At 56.6% G+C, this 14,908-nt stretch overlaps 1 protein-coding gene across 2 annotated transcripts in view; it reads right to left on the bottom strand.

Annotated features, from left to right (window-relative positions):
• Positions 1-357: 357 nt before the first annotated feature.
• ST14 (ST14 transmembrane serine protease matriptase) overlaps positions 358-14,908 on the bottom strand; it is a 40,944-nt gene continuing 26,393 nt past the window's right edge. For both annotated transcript variants that reach the window (XM_006731168.3, XM_081799091.1), the window contains exons 8-19: positions 14,240-14,379; positions 13,827-13,924; positions 12,967-13,076; positions 12,746-12,876; positions 11,139-11,243; positions 10,707-10,817; positions 10,498-10,611; positions 10,076-10,198; positions 9,124-9,310; positions 2,046-2,320; positions 1,164-1,300; positions 358-1,029 (exon numbers count right to left, since the gene is read on the bottom strand). In XM_006731168.3, coding sequence (XP_006731231.3) covers positions 868-1,029; positions 1,164-1,300; positions 2,046-2,320; positions 9,124-9,310; positions 10,076-10,198; positions 10,498-10,611; positions 10,707-10,817; positions 11,139-11,243; positions 12,746-12,876; positions 12,967-13,076; positions 13,827-13,924; positions 14,240-14,379 — 1,693 coding nt within the window. In that variant the 3' untranslated portion in view covers positions 358-867. The remainder of the gene's footprint in view (positions 1,030-1,163; positions 1,301-2,045; positions 2,321-9,123; positions 9,311-10,075; positions 10,199-10,497; positions 10,612-10,706; positions 10,818-11,138; positions 11,244-12,745; positions 12,877-12,966; positions 13,077-13,826; positions 13,925-14,239; positions 14,380-14,908) is intronic.

The raw sequence follows: 14,908 nt of genomic DNA on the forward strand, positions 1-14,908 counted from the left end.
CACTTGATCACCTCCCTGCCCAAGGGAAAGCCCCACCTCCTCCTTTCTTCCTGGGACACACAGCTCCTCCCTCTCCTAGGGTGCCCAGGCTAGGCAGCTACTGCACACCCTTCCCACCTCATGCCTCACCGCCAGCCCCCCTCTGCCCTGCACACCCCTCCTTTCAGGGCACCAGGCCTTGGTCTCAGAAGCAAAACATAGCATCCCTTGCTGGCCTGGAGAAGGCCACAGGGCACTGTGGCCTCTGCTCTTAGCCTGACTCCAGGGTCTGTGCTGATGGGAATTTAAACCCAGTTTACTGCTTGCAACTGGGGCTCGGAGGAAGGAGAGCCCATCAAGTCCAGTGACAAAAAAAAATGTACCTAAAAACAGTTTACTCATACACACAAATACATACACTGAAGCCCACCCTAGGAGCTGGTAAAAATTCAAATTTTAGACCCATGTGTTTTCCAAGGTCCTCTGGCCTGGGTCTCCTGAACAGTGTGACCCTAGGAGCCTACAGTGCCCCCACCAGCCCCACCGTAGGGGTCCAAAAGCAACATCACAGCCGCTCCTGTATCAGAGAGGCAGAGCCCAAAGATTGTCCAGACGAGCCTCAGCCCAGTTTGGGACTGGAGGGGAGAGGCTGTGTCTTCAAGCCTGTGCCCCTTGGCACTGCCAGTGTCCTCCCTCCCCACCTCCCATCCTCTGCTTCGGAGGTGAGGGGGGAGAGAAGTTTTCCAGGCTGAGTCACCCTCTCCAGAGTCCTGGGGATTCAGTTCACAGTCTGGGGTTCTGGGGAGCTCAAGTCAGGGGTGCTGTTAGCGATCCTGTCCTTGGCCCGCAGGTGTGCACGTTGGGGTGGCCCAACGATGGCCCCTGCATCTACACCCCAGTCTGCTCTTTAATCCAGTCCCGAAATTCAGAGATTCTCGTGTACACGCCGGGCTTGTCCCTCTGAGCGCAGCCGTCACCCCAGCTCACCACGCCGGCCTGGAAAATCCGCCCGTCGGCCTCCACGCTGGACAGGGGGCCCCCGGAGTCGCCCTGCGGGGAGACAGGCGCCTCGTTGTTTGAGTGCCCGCCCGCACCCGCGCCCGCGCCCTGGGCCCGCCCCCTACCTCGGGCCCCGTCCCTACCTCGGGCCCCGCCCCCTACCTCGGGCCCCGCCCCGCGCGCACCTGGCAGGCGTCCACGCCGCCGCTGAGGTAGCCCACGCACATCATGCGCGGGGTGATCTGCTGCGGGAGCAGGCTCTCACAGGTCGTCTGGTTGATGACGCGGATCTCGCCCTTTTGCAGGACCAGCGCGCCCGAGCCTGGGGGGCGGGGGGCAGGAGTGCGGGACGAGGCTGAGCCGGGCCGTGGCGCCCCGACCGGCCTGTGCATCGGCCAGGACCCCCTTCCAGGCTCTCCCACGGCAGTGACCTCACTAGCAAATCTCCGGACACAGCCCCACTGCCCGTGGCTGACAAATGCTCAAGGAACTGGGCGACCGGTGACAGATCGGACGTTCGCGTGGGAACGGGGTGTGGGAAACGAGAAACAGGAGAGCGACGGAAAGCACCACGCAGCGGCTCCGGGGTTGTGTTAAGTCGGGTTCTTTCCCTATTTCCTCTATCTATTCTACAGATTTGCCACAGTGTGCTGTCGCACTGTGATAACTGATTTTTCCCCTTTGCCATTGACCAACGAACGTGCCTTCAGATGGAGGCAGAAGGGCCGAGGAGGCCGGGCTCCCGCCCCAGGACCTGACACGGGCCCAGCTTGCCAGGCCCCCTGCGTCACACAGCGCTCCCACCAGTGTCCTTACGTTCACGGAGCACCATCTGGGAAGGTGTCTTACCCTCACTTCACAGGTGAAGAAACAGGCTCAGAGTTTAAGCAACCGCCAAGGTCACTCAGATAAATTCAGCGGCATGGCCAGGCCTTCCACCCGGAGCCCAGCCTGCACGTCACTCCTGAACAACCTGGCCCCGCCAGGCAGAGAGAAGTGGGGGCGGCCCAGCGGCCGCCAGCCCCGCCCCCCACTCCCCCCACCAGCCAACCCCCGCGCCCGCTCACCTCCTTCCTGGGTGTGGCCCCAGCCCGTGACCCAGATGGCCTTGCCGGCGGGGAAGCTGTGCGACGATTCGGGCAGGCAGATGGGCCTCACGGAGCTGCTGTAGTCGGCCGGCTTGTCCAGCTCCAGCAGGGCAATGTCATAGTCGAAGGTGAAGTCGTTGAAGAACGGGTGGGCGATGATGCGCTTGAGGCCGAGCTCCTGCACCCCGGTGGCACTGCGCTTGCTCTGGTCGTGCAGGCCCAGGAAGGCGGTCCACAGCGTGTGGTCAGAGTAGCTGCGAGAGGGGCCGGACAGCTGCCTGAGCACGGACCTGCCACTGCCCGGACCGTGGACGGAGCTGTGGCTTCTGCGTGGCTCCTCAGCCGCCCACAGCACTCAGCCCCCTGTACCTCCTTGTTTCCCTCTTGTAATAGATTTTTAATCTGATTACCAAAAACACATTTCTTAGCGATGAGATCTTTCACAGAAAGAAAAACACAGAACTCAGCACAAATACATTTTTAACACAGTGGTTCGTGTTCTAAGAACAAAATGAATTGGAAAGTAGACTGAACTTCATCTACTAGGTTTGCCGTTGGTGGTGGGACAAGTGTAGCAATTCCGAACTGTATCATGTATACTGGGGGACTGCACGAGTAAAGATAACACACTGCCATTGCTGGGAGCCAATTTCTGGTGCGGAAAAAGGGAGATACAAAGGGAGTAGGGGAGGAGGGAGTGCAATCAGAGGTAGCAATCAAAGCTCAGGATTTCTCCCAAAAAATGGCCCCAAAGCAATGACATCCCCAATAACACCCAGAACTTGGTTTCTATATATTCTTCTCCATTAAAAGGAACCAAGGCTCCCTGGAGAAATGGTTGATTTCAGGTCTGAAGCATGGAAGGCATAAAGCGACCTTGGAACATTTTGTTTTACCAGAAGTAAGCACGTGAGTGCTCAAACAATCATTGAGCCAGTTATCAGGACCATCCAAACATCAAAATGAACAACAGGATTAAAGTACTGTGCATGCTGAGTAATATAAAAGGGGGAGGGGAATCCATGAGTCCATCCTGAATCTGTAAGGGCAGAAGGAAAGCCACTCTTTACAGAAGAACACTAGCTAATAAATACAGAAGAAACAATATAACAAGAAATGGCATTTCGCATCTACCTTGGCAATAACCAACACCAGCAAGAATCATTGATGGATGCTAAAAACACTGGGTAAAAGATTGCCAGGGGGGCTCCTAGGGGCTTAGTCAGTTGAACGTGTGACTCTTGATTCTGGCTCAGGTCATGATCTCAGGGTCGTGAGATCGAGTCCCACAACAGGCTCCACACTGGGCATGGAGCCTGCTTAAGATTCTCCTTCCCCCTCTGCCCCTCCCCGCTCCTCTCTCTCTCCCTCTCCAAAGAGAAACAACATGATATTCACACTGACTCAGAGTGTCATCCAAGATTAGTCATAACAGGGGGGGGGGGCACGCTTATAATGGATGAAAGCCGTGGACCACACCTTAACCAAGTGATCAGACTATCCTCCCAGCCATTCCCACCAATGGGCTAGGACACAGCATCACCTATATAGTGTTCTCCAGGGAAAAAAAAGTTTAACCTAACTCTAACCATGAAAAAACAATCAAAAAATCCAAACTGAGAAACATTCTGCAAAATAACCAGCCTGGACTTTTCAAACATGCAACGCCTAAAAGATAATAATAAATTTTTTTTAAAATAAAGGTTTAGGGGAACTGTTCTAAATTTAAGAGACTAGGGGCGCTTGGGTGGCTCAGATGGTTAAGCATCTGCCTTCGGCTCAGGTCATGATCCCAGGGTCCTGGGATCGAGCTCCACATCTGGCTCCTGGCTCGGCTGGGAGCCTGCTTCTCCCTCTCCCTCTGCCTCTCCCCTACTCATGCTCTCTCACTCTCTCTCTCTCTGTATCTCTCTGTGTCAAATGAATAAATAAAATGTTTAAAAAATAATAATAAAAATAAATAAATAAATAAATAAATTTAAGAGACTAAAGAAAACTAAGGACTAGTACAGAGCACAACACTTGACTGGATCCTAGATTTAAAAAAAAAAAAAAAGGCTACAAAAGACAATATCTGAGTCACTGGGGGAACACCTGAAGCATGAAAGACATGCTTGCCACTAGTACTGTGTCCACACTGTTGTTTCTGGAGGTGATTCCCATATTGTGGGTATGGGGGGGAGCTCTCGTTGTTGGGAGACACGAGCTGAGGTACTTGGGGACAGGTGTCATCATGGCTGCACCCAACTCGGAGACAGTTCAGAAAAACGTGCGTGTGTAAAGAGAGAAATAAAACAAATGTGGTCAAATTCAACAGGTAGTGAATGTAGATAAAGGGTACGAGGGTATTCATTGTCATTTTTTCCTTCATTATATTTGCAACTTTTTTGTAGGTTTGAAAATTTTTTCAAAATAAAAAATTGGAAAAAGTCTATCTTTAAAATATAAAGTCTGCATGAGGAAGAAAAGCACGAAGATCAGCTTCACTTTATCCAGCCTATCAAGAGAGTCAAGAGGCTAGTGAAGTGGCCAGTGCTAAAATGTCCTGGCACGGCGCCTTCTCTCCTCGGGGCTCTGAACCCTACCTCCTCCTCCACTGTCTCTCTCCCCCTGCCCCTGAAGCCCAGCTCACCGGCCCTCCGCTAGCCCCGCCCTCCGCTAGCACGCGCCTCCGCTAGCCCCGCCCTCCGCTAGCACGCGCCTCCGCTAGCCCCGCCCTCCGCTAGCCCGCGCCTCTATCCCCTCCTCTCCGTTCCTGCTGCCGCCTCCCTGCAGAACCTCACACCTGGACGGCAGCACTAGCCTCCAAACCGGTCTTTTTAATCTGTTGCTACCAGATGAGAACTTCCTGAAAACTTCTTTTGTGAGAGCCGTTTTCAACAGCCTGAAATGATTCCAAGACCCACCAGGTCAGCCAGGCATTCTGTATCTGCATTAATTCTGCCTTACCCTTTCTGACTTCTCCCAACCATCTATGGTGTTCCAGGAACTGCATGAGACCTAACCTCCAAGTGTACCGCGTCCTCGGGGAGGGAGCCATGAAAACACCCATGACAGCCCAGCATGGGTGACCTCCAGAATGATGGGCAGCAGGCTATGGCAGAGTATGGGGTGGGAGGCGGGTGGCGGGGAGAGGAAGCATGTCATGAACAAGGCCTTGGAGATCAAATAGGACTTGGCTAGTCAAAGCCTGCAGGTGGGGGAGAAAGCAGCAAGACCACAGAGAGCCGAGGGAATGTTTAGATACCCCCCGAAATTGAAAATACGGAAGCTGTGAGGGCAGGACAGGAGACTGAGCCTGGAGAGATGGCACGGGCCAGAGAATGTGGCCCTGTTGGTCATGTTACACCTTTTCTGCTTTATCCTACAAGTTACCCCAAGCAAGGGGTTGATAGGATCAGATTAGCTCTTTGGAAAGACCACTCCCACCTTGTGGAGACAGGCAGGCATGCTGAGAAGCAAGAGGGTGATCAGGTAGAGGGTGCTGCAGCTGCTAGAGGGCAGCAGCAATGTGAGGGGGGAAAGAGTACAGAGATGGTCTGGGATATTTAGCAGGCAAGGGCCGGCGATTGAAAGGATGGGATGGGTGGGGTTGGGGGGACAGGGTGGGAGAGTCATCCTCCTCCCCTCTGGCACCATCTGTCTGTGATCTCATCACCTGCTACAGACATCCCTTTGTCACCCTGCGCCCATGCTAAGCCCCGTGCCCCCACCCCCTTGCCGGCCCCATTCACCCAGCAACCCCAGCCCCTCTTTCTCGAAGGTTCCTCACATTAAGCCTGCCAGGATGGTCTTTTTTTTTTTTTTTTAAAGATTTTATTTATTTATTTGACAGAGAGAGACACAGCGAGAGAGGGAACACAAGCAGGGGGAGTGGGAGAGGGAGAAGCAGGCTCCCCGCCGTGCAGGGAGCCCGATGCGGGACTCGATCCCGGGACTCCAGGATCATGACCTGAGCCAAAGGCAGTCGCTTAACCAACTGAGCCACCCAGGCGCCCAAGCCTGCCAGGATGGTCTTTTCTCTCCAGTCCACATTCCTTGGTCGAGGACAGCCTTCGACTTTTTGAGCAGACTTAGTCTCTAGTTGTTGAAGGTACACACGCTCACCAGCAACTGAGAGACCCAGTGTGAAGGTCCAGCCACCGAGGCGCCCCGGGGGCTGCCGTGGCGTTGGGAGGGCACTGGTGGTAGCCACGCCAAGCTCTCTTCTCGTGCTGACACGTCAAGTCATTTCCTCCCCCAGGCAGCCCGTCAACGTAGGGCTGCCCATTCTTAGATGAGGACTCAGACTACAGAGAGACCAAGTAACTTGCCCAAGATCACACAGCTAGTAAGTCGTGGACAGGACTGAACCCAGGCAGGCTATGCTCTTAACCACAGCAACACCCTGCGAGCACCTGCCGACTCAGAAATGTGTCCAAAGTAACTGCCCTCCAGATCCTTGCACACTTCACACCCACCTGCCTCTGCTCACACCCTTCTTTGTCTGGAAGGTCTGCGTCACCTTGTCCAGTTGCAAACACTCTCAGGTTTCAACACTCACACCAGACACCCCTGCTCACAGAGGCACTCTTAAGTCTCCATCCCCCGCCCAGGGGGGAGTTCTCGACTCCCACACGCCGGGCCCAGGTAACCTGTGCACAGTTCCCACACAGCACTTGCCGCGTGCGCATGTACGTGTGTGTGCGTGAGCACGTGTCATGTATCTCGTCCCCCCAGCCTGGGAAGCCTGGGAAGTGTGGGGAAGAAGGCTTATTCATCTCTGTCCCCCGGTGCTAATAACAGCATGGGGTGTCGAATGGATTAACTGCACTATCAATTGGCGGAAGTAAGACTGATGGTCAAGAGAAAATGAAGAAAGAGGAAATGAGACATTCAGTGATGAAGCAAGAGAAAGAGGGAGAAGGAACAGAGGGCACGGGGACCATACATGGAGATCCTGGCTCGCCCTGCTGAGGGTCTAGAAGCAGTGGGATTGCAGTAACACTGAGGATATGGGGCCCGGTCTCGCTGTCCTCCGATAACAGGATTCCCGCCCCGGGAATGGCTCATTCCAGGCCTGGGCCAGGGAAAATACAAGACAGGCCTAGAGCACCCGGTAGGGCCAGAAAGCATGGAAGTGGCTCAAAAGAACAAAAGAATGGGGGCAGATCAAAGGGACACAGGAGCCAACCTGGGAGAGAGTGCCATGGTCGAATCTGGAACAATCTGAGCAACAAAGTCGTATCAGGGCATTGGATTACAATCCAAAGAAATGTAAATAAACATGAGTCCATACGAATAGAAATAGCTAACTAAATAAATAAATGGAAGAGAAGGGACAAAGCTTCCTCACAGAAGAATTCCAAACTGGCTCACTTCCAAAGAATAAAGAAAGGGGGCCTTCACCGCGAGGCAGCCTGGCAAACACTATCTCAACCAGCGGAGGATTCACGTTACCGGTGATAAGTCAGGCTGGTAGCCCGTGCCCGCTGATGGCATGTGATATTCTTTCCAGACACTCAGAGGCGCAGTCTAATCATGACAAGAACATCAGACAAACCCAGACTGGGGTTGGGGGGGCATTCTACGGGACCCCTGGCCTTCGAACTGTCAAGATCACAAAAACAAAGCAGACTGACTGAGCAACTGTCACGGATCGGAGACTGAGGACAGGGGACAACAGTGCGAAGTGGTAACGTGGACTGGCTCCTGCAGCAGAGAGGATCTGAGAATAAACCCCACGGGACGCCACCAGAGCCTGCGGTGGTGTTCATGGCAGGGCCCAGGGGGTCCTCAGTGCTGACAGATGCACCCCGCCCGCGAGAGAAACTGGGTGAGGGTACGCGGGAACGCCGTGCTATCTCTGCAACTCGTCTGGATCCCGAGATAGTTTCTTTTACAAAATTCTTAAGTAAGCTCCCATCACCCCAAAAAGGAATCAAATGATTTCTGCCCAGGGTAGAGCAGAGTATGAGAAAATAAGAGGGAGGGCAGTTGGGCGGGACGAGGCTGCCCTTCAGCCCAGCGGGGCCCCGGGGACCACGGCCCTGACCTGCTCCCTCCGGACCTCTGCGGTCACCGCCATCACGCGTGCCTATGGGCACCTGCCCGGCCATGCTCAACACCTGTGCTTCGGTGTCCTAGGCCCTGGCTCTCCTGAGACTTCACAGTGCTTCTTCACTCCGCCCCGCAAGAGGGTGACTGTGGCAGCCCAGTCACCTCTCACAGCTGCCTCTGGCAGAAGGGTACGCGCCCGGCAGAAGGCACTGAGGGTGGGGAGCCCCTGGAAGGTCCGCTCCCCTCAGAGGAGGCTGTCCCACCAGACTTCCTCCCTGGCCAGTAGCCACAGGGCCTGGGCCGGCTGACTCGAAGACACAAGGAGCTGGTCAGGCTCCCCCCTCCCGCTGCCCTGCCCCCCCTTCCTGAGATGCCAGCAGGACCCTTCCTCAGTGACCTCTCCTGGGCCAGGCTGGACCCTGCCCGTGGGCCCGAGGCCCAACGGGCAGAGCGCACTGTGTGCCAGGCGCAGAGCTCAGGGTTTCAGGTGCACGAGCACAGTACTCTTGGGCCTCCAGGGATAAGAACTCACGGTGTCACCGTTCCTGCGGAAGAACCCGAGGCCCAGGAAGTGTGAAACACCAGCCCACGGCCACTGGGCAAGCAGAGCTGGAGCGTAAATGTGAGTCTGAACCGGTCCCGGGGCGGCCCGGTGCACAGACCGCCCACACATGCCTTGGAACCCGCACACCCAGGCTCAAGCCTGCCTGTGCCGCTCCCCAGCTACATGCCCGCAAGCACACGCCCTGACCTCTCTGAACCCCCGTTTCTGTAGAATGGGGACATAACCAGACCCACCTAACCAGGTTGTTAGGAGAGGCACTGAGATACTGCTTTACGGAGAGGGTGCACCTAACAGGGGTCTGTTTTTGTGATTACTGTTATTAAGCCCCATCCTGGGGGGTCTGCCACCCCTCCTGGTCCTGTCGCAGCGCCATCCGCCCTGGCATGACTTACACACCGGGGGCTTTCCAAGCCCAGAAAACACAAGGAGAACCCCTCCCAGCCAGCGGCCCACCTGAATTCTCTGTCGTCGATGAAGCAGTGAGCTGCTGACACCATCCAGTTGGGAGAGATGATCGAAGCCCCGCACACGTGGCCCTGGCCCAGGACATGGAGGCTGACCTGCCAGGGCCACTCACCTTCGTCGGCATTCGTGCCCCCGACGACCCGGGACTGCCTGGAGAATGACCGCAGCCCACAGTCTGGGAGGCGCAGAAAACGCACAGGTCAGAGAGTCAGGTGGGGGCACCAGCCCCCCGCCCCCTTCCCCGCGCCAGGCTCAGCAAGAGGCCGTGTGAGGCAGTCACCTTTTCGTGGGACCCCCTACAAATATCTCGGAGACTCAGAGACCCCCACTGAAATTCCCCCGGCCCCTCTCCCTCCTTCCAAACCCAAAACCCTCACACTCCCACCCCCCCATCCCTGTCCAAATGCATTTAGAGGCCTTCAGACATCTGCCGGTTTGCTTGGAGTTAATTTGAGTGTCATTTGCCTAGATTTCCTTGCTGACTCCTGACGGGCACAGCTCTCAGAGGAAAGAGCGGATGGGTGGCGTAACATCACAGAATGGCTATAGCTGCGCTCAGATTTAACCTATGGCCAGCGCTTCTGAAATACACCCGAGGCCGCCAACTGAAGCATGGGTGTGCTGGGGGCAAAACCCTGCCGGCTGCTCCGGCAAACTGTGCCCTCTCTCCTCCAGGCAGGATGGCCAGCAGGGGCCAGCCCAGCACCTTGGCCAGGACGTCAGCTCTGCCACAGAGGCACTGACAGGCTGGCGGCCCCGGGCCCTGCCTCCAGGATCACAGTGCCTCTGTGCCAATCAGCAAAGTCATCCTTTCCCCCAGGCAAACACACCCTCTCACTAGGGCAGAGCTAGGTGAGTGAGGCACTGGCAGGAGTTCCACCTCTGTATGTGCCTTGCACAGTGAACAACCTGCACAACTGTATGCAGCGGCCCTGCTCACCACAATTCTTCTCATCTGAGCCATCGCTACAGTCCTTCTTCCCATCACACTCGGGGTTGCTCTTGCTCAAACAGAGCCCGTTCTGGCAGCGATAGGTGTGTTTGGAGCAGGCAACAGTTCTCACTGTTCAAGAAGGAGTACAAGGGGCAGGCAATCAATTCCTCTGCAGCACCCAACCAAAACCTAATGACCCATCCTCCTTATGCTCCTCATCAAGCCTGTCCCACCCATCCGCACCCATGCCCGTGTCCTCCCAGCCTCGCCAAAGGTTCTCCACCTTCCGGAAGATTCTCCCCCTACTGACGCACTTTCTCATCACACTTAACACCTAGGGTGGTTTGTGTTTGTTAAACTTGGGACCCCCTGCAGTGTGAATGTGCTCACGGCCGGCTTCCTTCCTTCCTGCTCCCACCAGGCCTCACCGAGGGCACACGTGGCCTCGTCGGAGCCGTCGCCACAGTTGTCCGTCCCGTCACACTGCTGGTTCTGTGGGATGCACTTCCCATTGCCACACCTGAAGGTCTGAGCCGGACAGCCTGGGGGTGGGATGCACCAACACTCAGCAGTGGCTCGACGGCCCCTGCTGAGGGTGGGCCGCAGGGAGGCCGGTCCAGCCCCACCCCACACTCACTGCACTCCAGCTCGTCGCTGTTGTCCCCACAGTCGTTGATGCTGTCACACACCCAGAAGAGGGGCTTGCAGAACTTGTTCTTGCACGTGAACTGGTAGGTGGCGTTGCATTCTAAAGGGAGTAAGGGGTAGCATTCAGCTGGGCTCCGGGCCCTCGCTCTGACATTAATCATTGCTCACTGCTTCCCAGGGAAGCAGGCGCGACCAGACAGCTGCCTGGGGACCCCTTTCCCTGCTGGGGCGGGGGTTGGTTCTGGGGCATCCCGGCGTCCCAAGCTATGGAAGCTGAGCCTGGTACTGCAGAAATTCTCTACTCTACTCTGCAGAAATACCCAAACCGCGGAAGGAGGGGTGGGGCGTGAGGTCTACACGGGGCGTGGGGGGTGGGGACGGCGTCCAGGAGCGGGGCACGGCGTGGGCAGAGGGGACTCACGGCAGTTGAGCTCGTCACTGTAGTCCGTGCAGTCCGCCCAACCGTCACAGCGCAGCTCCTTCTGGATACACCTCCCCGTGCTGCACATGAACTTACCCGGGCACGCTGCAAGGGAGAGGGCAGGCCTCAAGTCCACGGCCACCAGCCCCGCCTCCCACGCCGGCTGCCCTCCCTCGGGGCCACCCTCACCGCCACACTGAGGACCAAACAGAAAACTCTTCCCCATCCGGCCCTCAGTGTAGAGAGGAGCGGGCTGAGGTTGGCACCGAGGGCAGGGGTGTCCCAGCCCCACCCAGCTGTGGCAAGTGGGGTTCCTAGAACCTACAGCCAGCACGGAAGGGCCAGCCGCAGACCCACAGCGAGGGGCCCCTCCTGACCGCCAGTGACCAAGCCCCAGGGAGCTCCAGACAAAGTGGAGAGAGGCTGGCTGGGTGTGCACTCGGCTCTCCTGCCCTGTGTCCTTGCCGGCCACATGGCCCCAAGTGCCAGGCTCCCCCTGCCCAGCACAGAGCAACCAAAGCTCAGCGGATCGATGACGTACACATCCTATCCAAGTGCCAAATGGCATCCCGGGATTTCCTTACTTCTAAGGCCTTTCCCACATTTCCGTGTTTCTGCAATTAGAATGTGTCCGCCAACCGACGTCATGAGGCCGGGGACGGAGCTGAGGGTGGATGGGGGTGAGCCTGGCCCGGAAGGTGGGGCCTTCACCTGTGTGCCTCATTGGTGCTTTGCTACTTATCAAAGGGCTTCGGTCGGCCAGTTACACTCTGGGTGGTGAGCCGTGCGGTTGCGTTTTAACTTAAATTTGGATTCTCGTGTGTCGTTAAAATGTCTCCCGGGAAGGGCGCCGGGGTGGCTCAGTTGGTTAAGTGACTGCCTTCGGCTCAGGTCATGATCCTGGAGTCCTGGGATCGAGTCCCACGTCGGGCTCCTGCTTAGCAGGGAGTCTGCTTCTCTCTCTGACCCTCCCCCCTCTCACGCTCTATCTCATTCTCTCTCTCAAATAAATAAATAAAATCTTAAAAAAAAAAAAAAATGTCTCCCGGAAGGTTACTCTCTGACGTGGGGCTGACACAAAAAGTCACCATGGATGCGGACGAACTTCTCTGCACACAGCAGACAGGGAAACTAAAGGCCACAGAAACTGCCCCATCTCTTAGATAGAGACTGCAGAATTTTCAGAGCTCGGGGTAGTTCATGTGACAAGTCCTGCCCCAGGATCTTCTCCCGTGTCTCAGAATTACGCTGCCATTCCCCAAGGGGCTAAAAGGCCACAAAGACAGGCACGGATCGGCAGAGGCGTGGCCATGCTGAAACACAGGCACAGATGGCCCAAAGGAACCCGGGGGCCCTCGGGCTCCGGTGCCTCCCACAGGGACTCGAGGGCACGGTCTGTACCAGCATTCCCTGCCCACCTTTGCCAAGAAATGCATTTATGGCAGCCTTTTATTTTATCCCTCCAAAGGCCACAGGAGTGATATGCACCTTGCATTCTCTGGTATCTCAGACTCAGAGAAGCACAGTGCTAGGAAGACACAGAGCAGAGGGTTCGCTGCGAGCCAGTCCCCCTAGCCAGGTTCCTCCTTCTAGAGACGTGTACTCACGGTCACTGGAATCATAGGAGAGGTACTCGGCCAGGAAACCCGTGTCGGTGTGAGACTGATCGGAGTGGAAGCGCACAGTGATCCTGCTGCTCCTGCTGGTAACTACAAACTGGGGCCTCTCTCCACAGTACCTGCAGGGGGCGGTCAAGGGTAAGGAGGGGATCCGGAGGGGCTGGGGGCACCCCTGCCCCTCCAGCACGGCACTGTTCCAGGGCACTCACTTCTCCCCGTTGACCTCCACGTAGTCCTTGGGGCAGGAGCCCGGGGGAATGTTGGGCTCCACTAAGTAGAAGAGCTTGAAGAGCACTTTCACATTTTGGTTGTTGGGCACCTAAGGAGGGAGATGCTGCTGGGGGGTCTGCTGCGTCCTTCCCGCCTCCTAAACCCAGGGACGCGGCGTGCTGCTGGCCACGGGCGCTGGGGGACCATGGCACACGGCACGGCTGCTGCGTTTTTTCTCTCCGACCCGTGTGGGCAATACGGAACACACAGCAGGAGGGCCTCAGGTTGGACGTTTGGAAGAACTTCTAGCCTCAGAGGCAAGAGACACTCTTCTATTCCTAAAGAAAGCTGGAGGTCCTCCCGGTATCGTCGAAGAAGGAAGGCGAGCCGGGTCACTGACTCGGAGGGCGTGAGGGGCGGCCCGGGCGGCAAGACTCTCGTCTCGCTGCCGTCCAGCAAGCGCTTTCTCCACGCCTCACGTGCATTCTGCGACTTCACCTCTGAGAGGCGGACACCGTTACTCTCCTCTTACCCAGGAGCAAGCTGAGGCACTGACAGGTGGGGTGACTGGCCCGAGGTCCGTCAGGCGGCCGCTGATCAAGAGCTAGGATTTGAGTCTTGGGGACGCCGTAAGATCAGCCCTCCTCCACCCTGTCCCACCCTGCAAGGCTTTAGATACTTGCTGTTTGGGAGCTGCTAAGGGAGCCCATGTCCCTCTCCTTGCCCTTCCTCACTTGCCATCCTAGAGCAGCCCTCTCTCTTGTCTTCCCTCCCCCTTGAGCTCTCCTGCCCTCTCTCCCGCTTCCACCTCCTCCCCCCCTCCCCCTTTCTGCTCTCACAGGCGCCCCACAGCTCCTACCTCAATGTCCCATGTGCAGTTCACGTTGGGCGGGTAGTGGCCAGGATAGTAGGGGCTGCTAAACGTCCCACGGGTGCCACGTAAGTAGCCTCCACAGCCTGAAAGGAAAGGCAGGAGAAAGAGCCTGAGGATCGAGGACCCCGGCAGAGCCGGCCCTCCCTTCTCTCAAGCTGCGTGCCTGGGCACTTGCACACCCCGCAACCAGTGGCTGGAAAGTGTGAGTGCTGGGAGTCCGACCCCTTCAGGGAGGGCTTCCGACCCACATGAGAGGCAAAAGGCCCTGTGGCTGAAGGTTCCCACCTCTGTCACCGGCCAAGGCCAGTTCACCAGCCGAAGGGTTTGTCCTGCGCCCCGTGGGCTCAGGCCCGCCCCCTGGATCGGTCCCTCCTCTGCCCCGCTGTGCCCTTCCTTACGGTTCAGCTTAGGCAGCTGGAAGAACGTGGCCTCAAAGCCAGGGTGTCGCCGCTCGGTGTTGGTGATCAGCGTGACGAGCAGGACATTCTGGGAGGAGAGGAAGGTCAGGTTGTAGGAGGGAGGGTAGGTGCCACACAGCCTGTGGGGGGGCAGAAGGGGTGCGTGTTACCGAGAGCACAAAGAAGCCCGGCGTCCCTAACCCCGGTCCCATCCACAAAAGGCCAAGGGTGGGGTCACTTCAAAGCCCCTCCCTGCAAAAACGACCTGAATAAGGATTTAGTTGTAAGACTGTCTTTTAAACAAACAGCAAAAACTCAGAAACCTCGACTACCTGACCACCGAAGATTCATTCAACGATGAGGTAAATAATAACAATAATAGTAACAGGAACGGCACCAACACCACTTAGGAACATGCCAGGCACTGCTTAGTGCTATGTATCTATTCACTCAGGCGTTCTTCCTAACAACTCTACTAAGTAAATACTATAATCCCCCCTTTACAGACCAGGAAACCGAGGCACAAAGAGGTGATATAACTTGCCCAAGGATCCACAGTTAATATGTGACTGGGCTGAAAACAAAACTCAGGCATCCTGGCTCTGGAACCGACGCAGCCAAGGAATGTGTCCCGATGCTTCCACACAAGAACGCCACATTATGCGACCA

The sequence above is a fragment of the Leptonychotes weddellii genome, chromosome 11 (assembly GCF_054177405.1).
Source record: "Leptonychotes weddellii isolate Sample4059 chromosome 11, ASM5417740v2, whole genome shotgun sequence".
NCBI classification, from domain to species: Eukaryota; Metazoa; Chordata; class Mammalia; order Carnivora; family Phocidae; genus Leptonychotes; species Leptonychotes weddellii.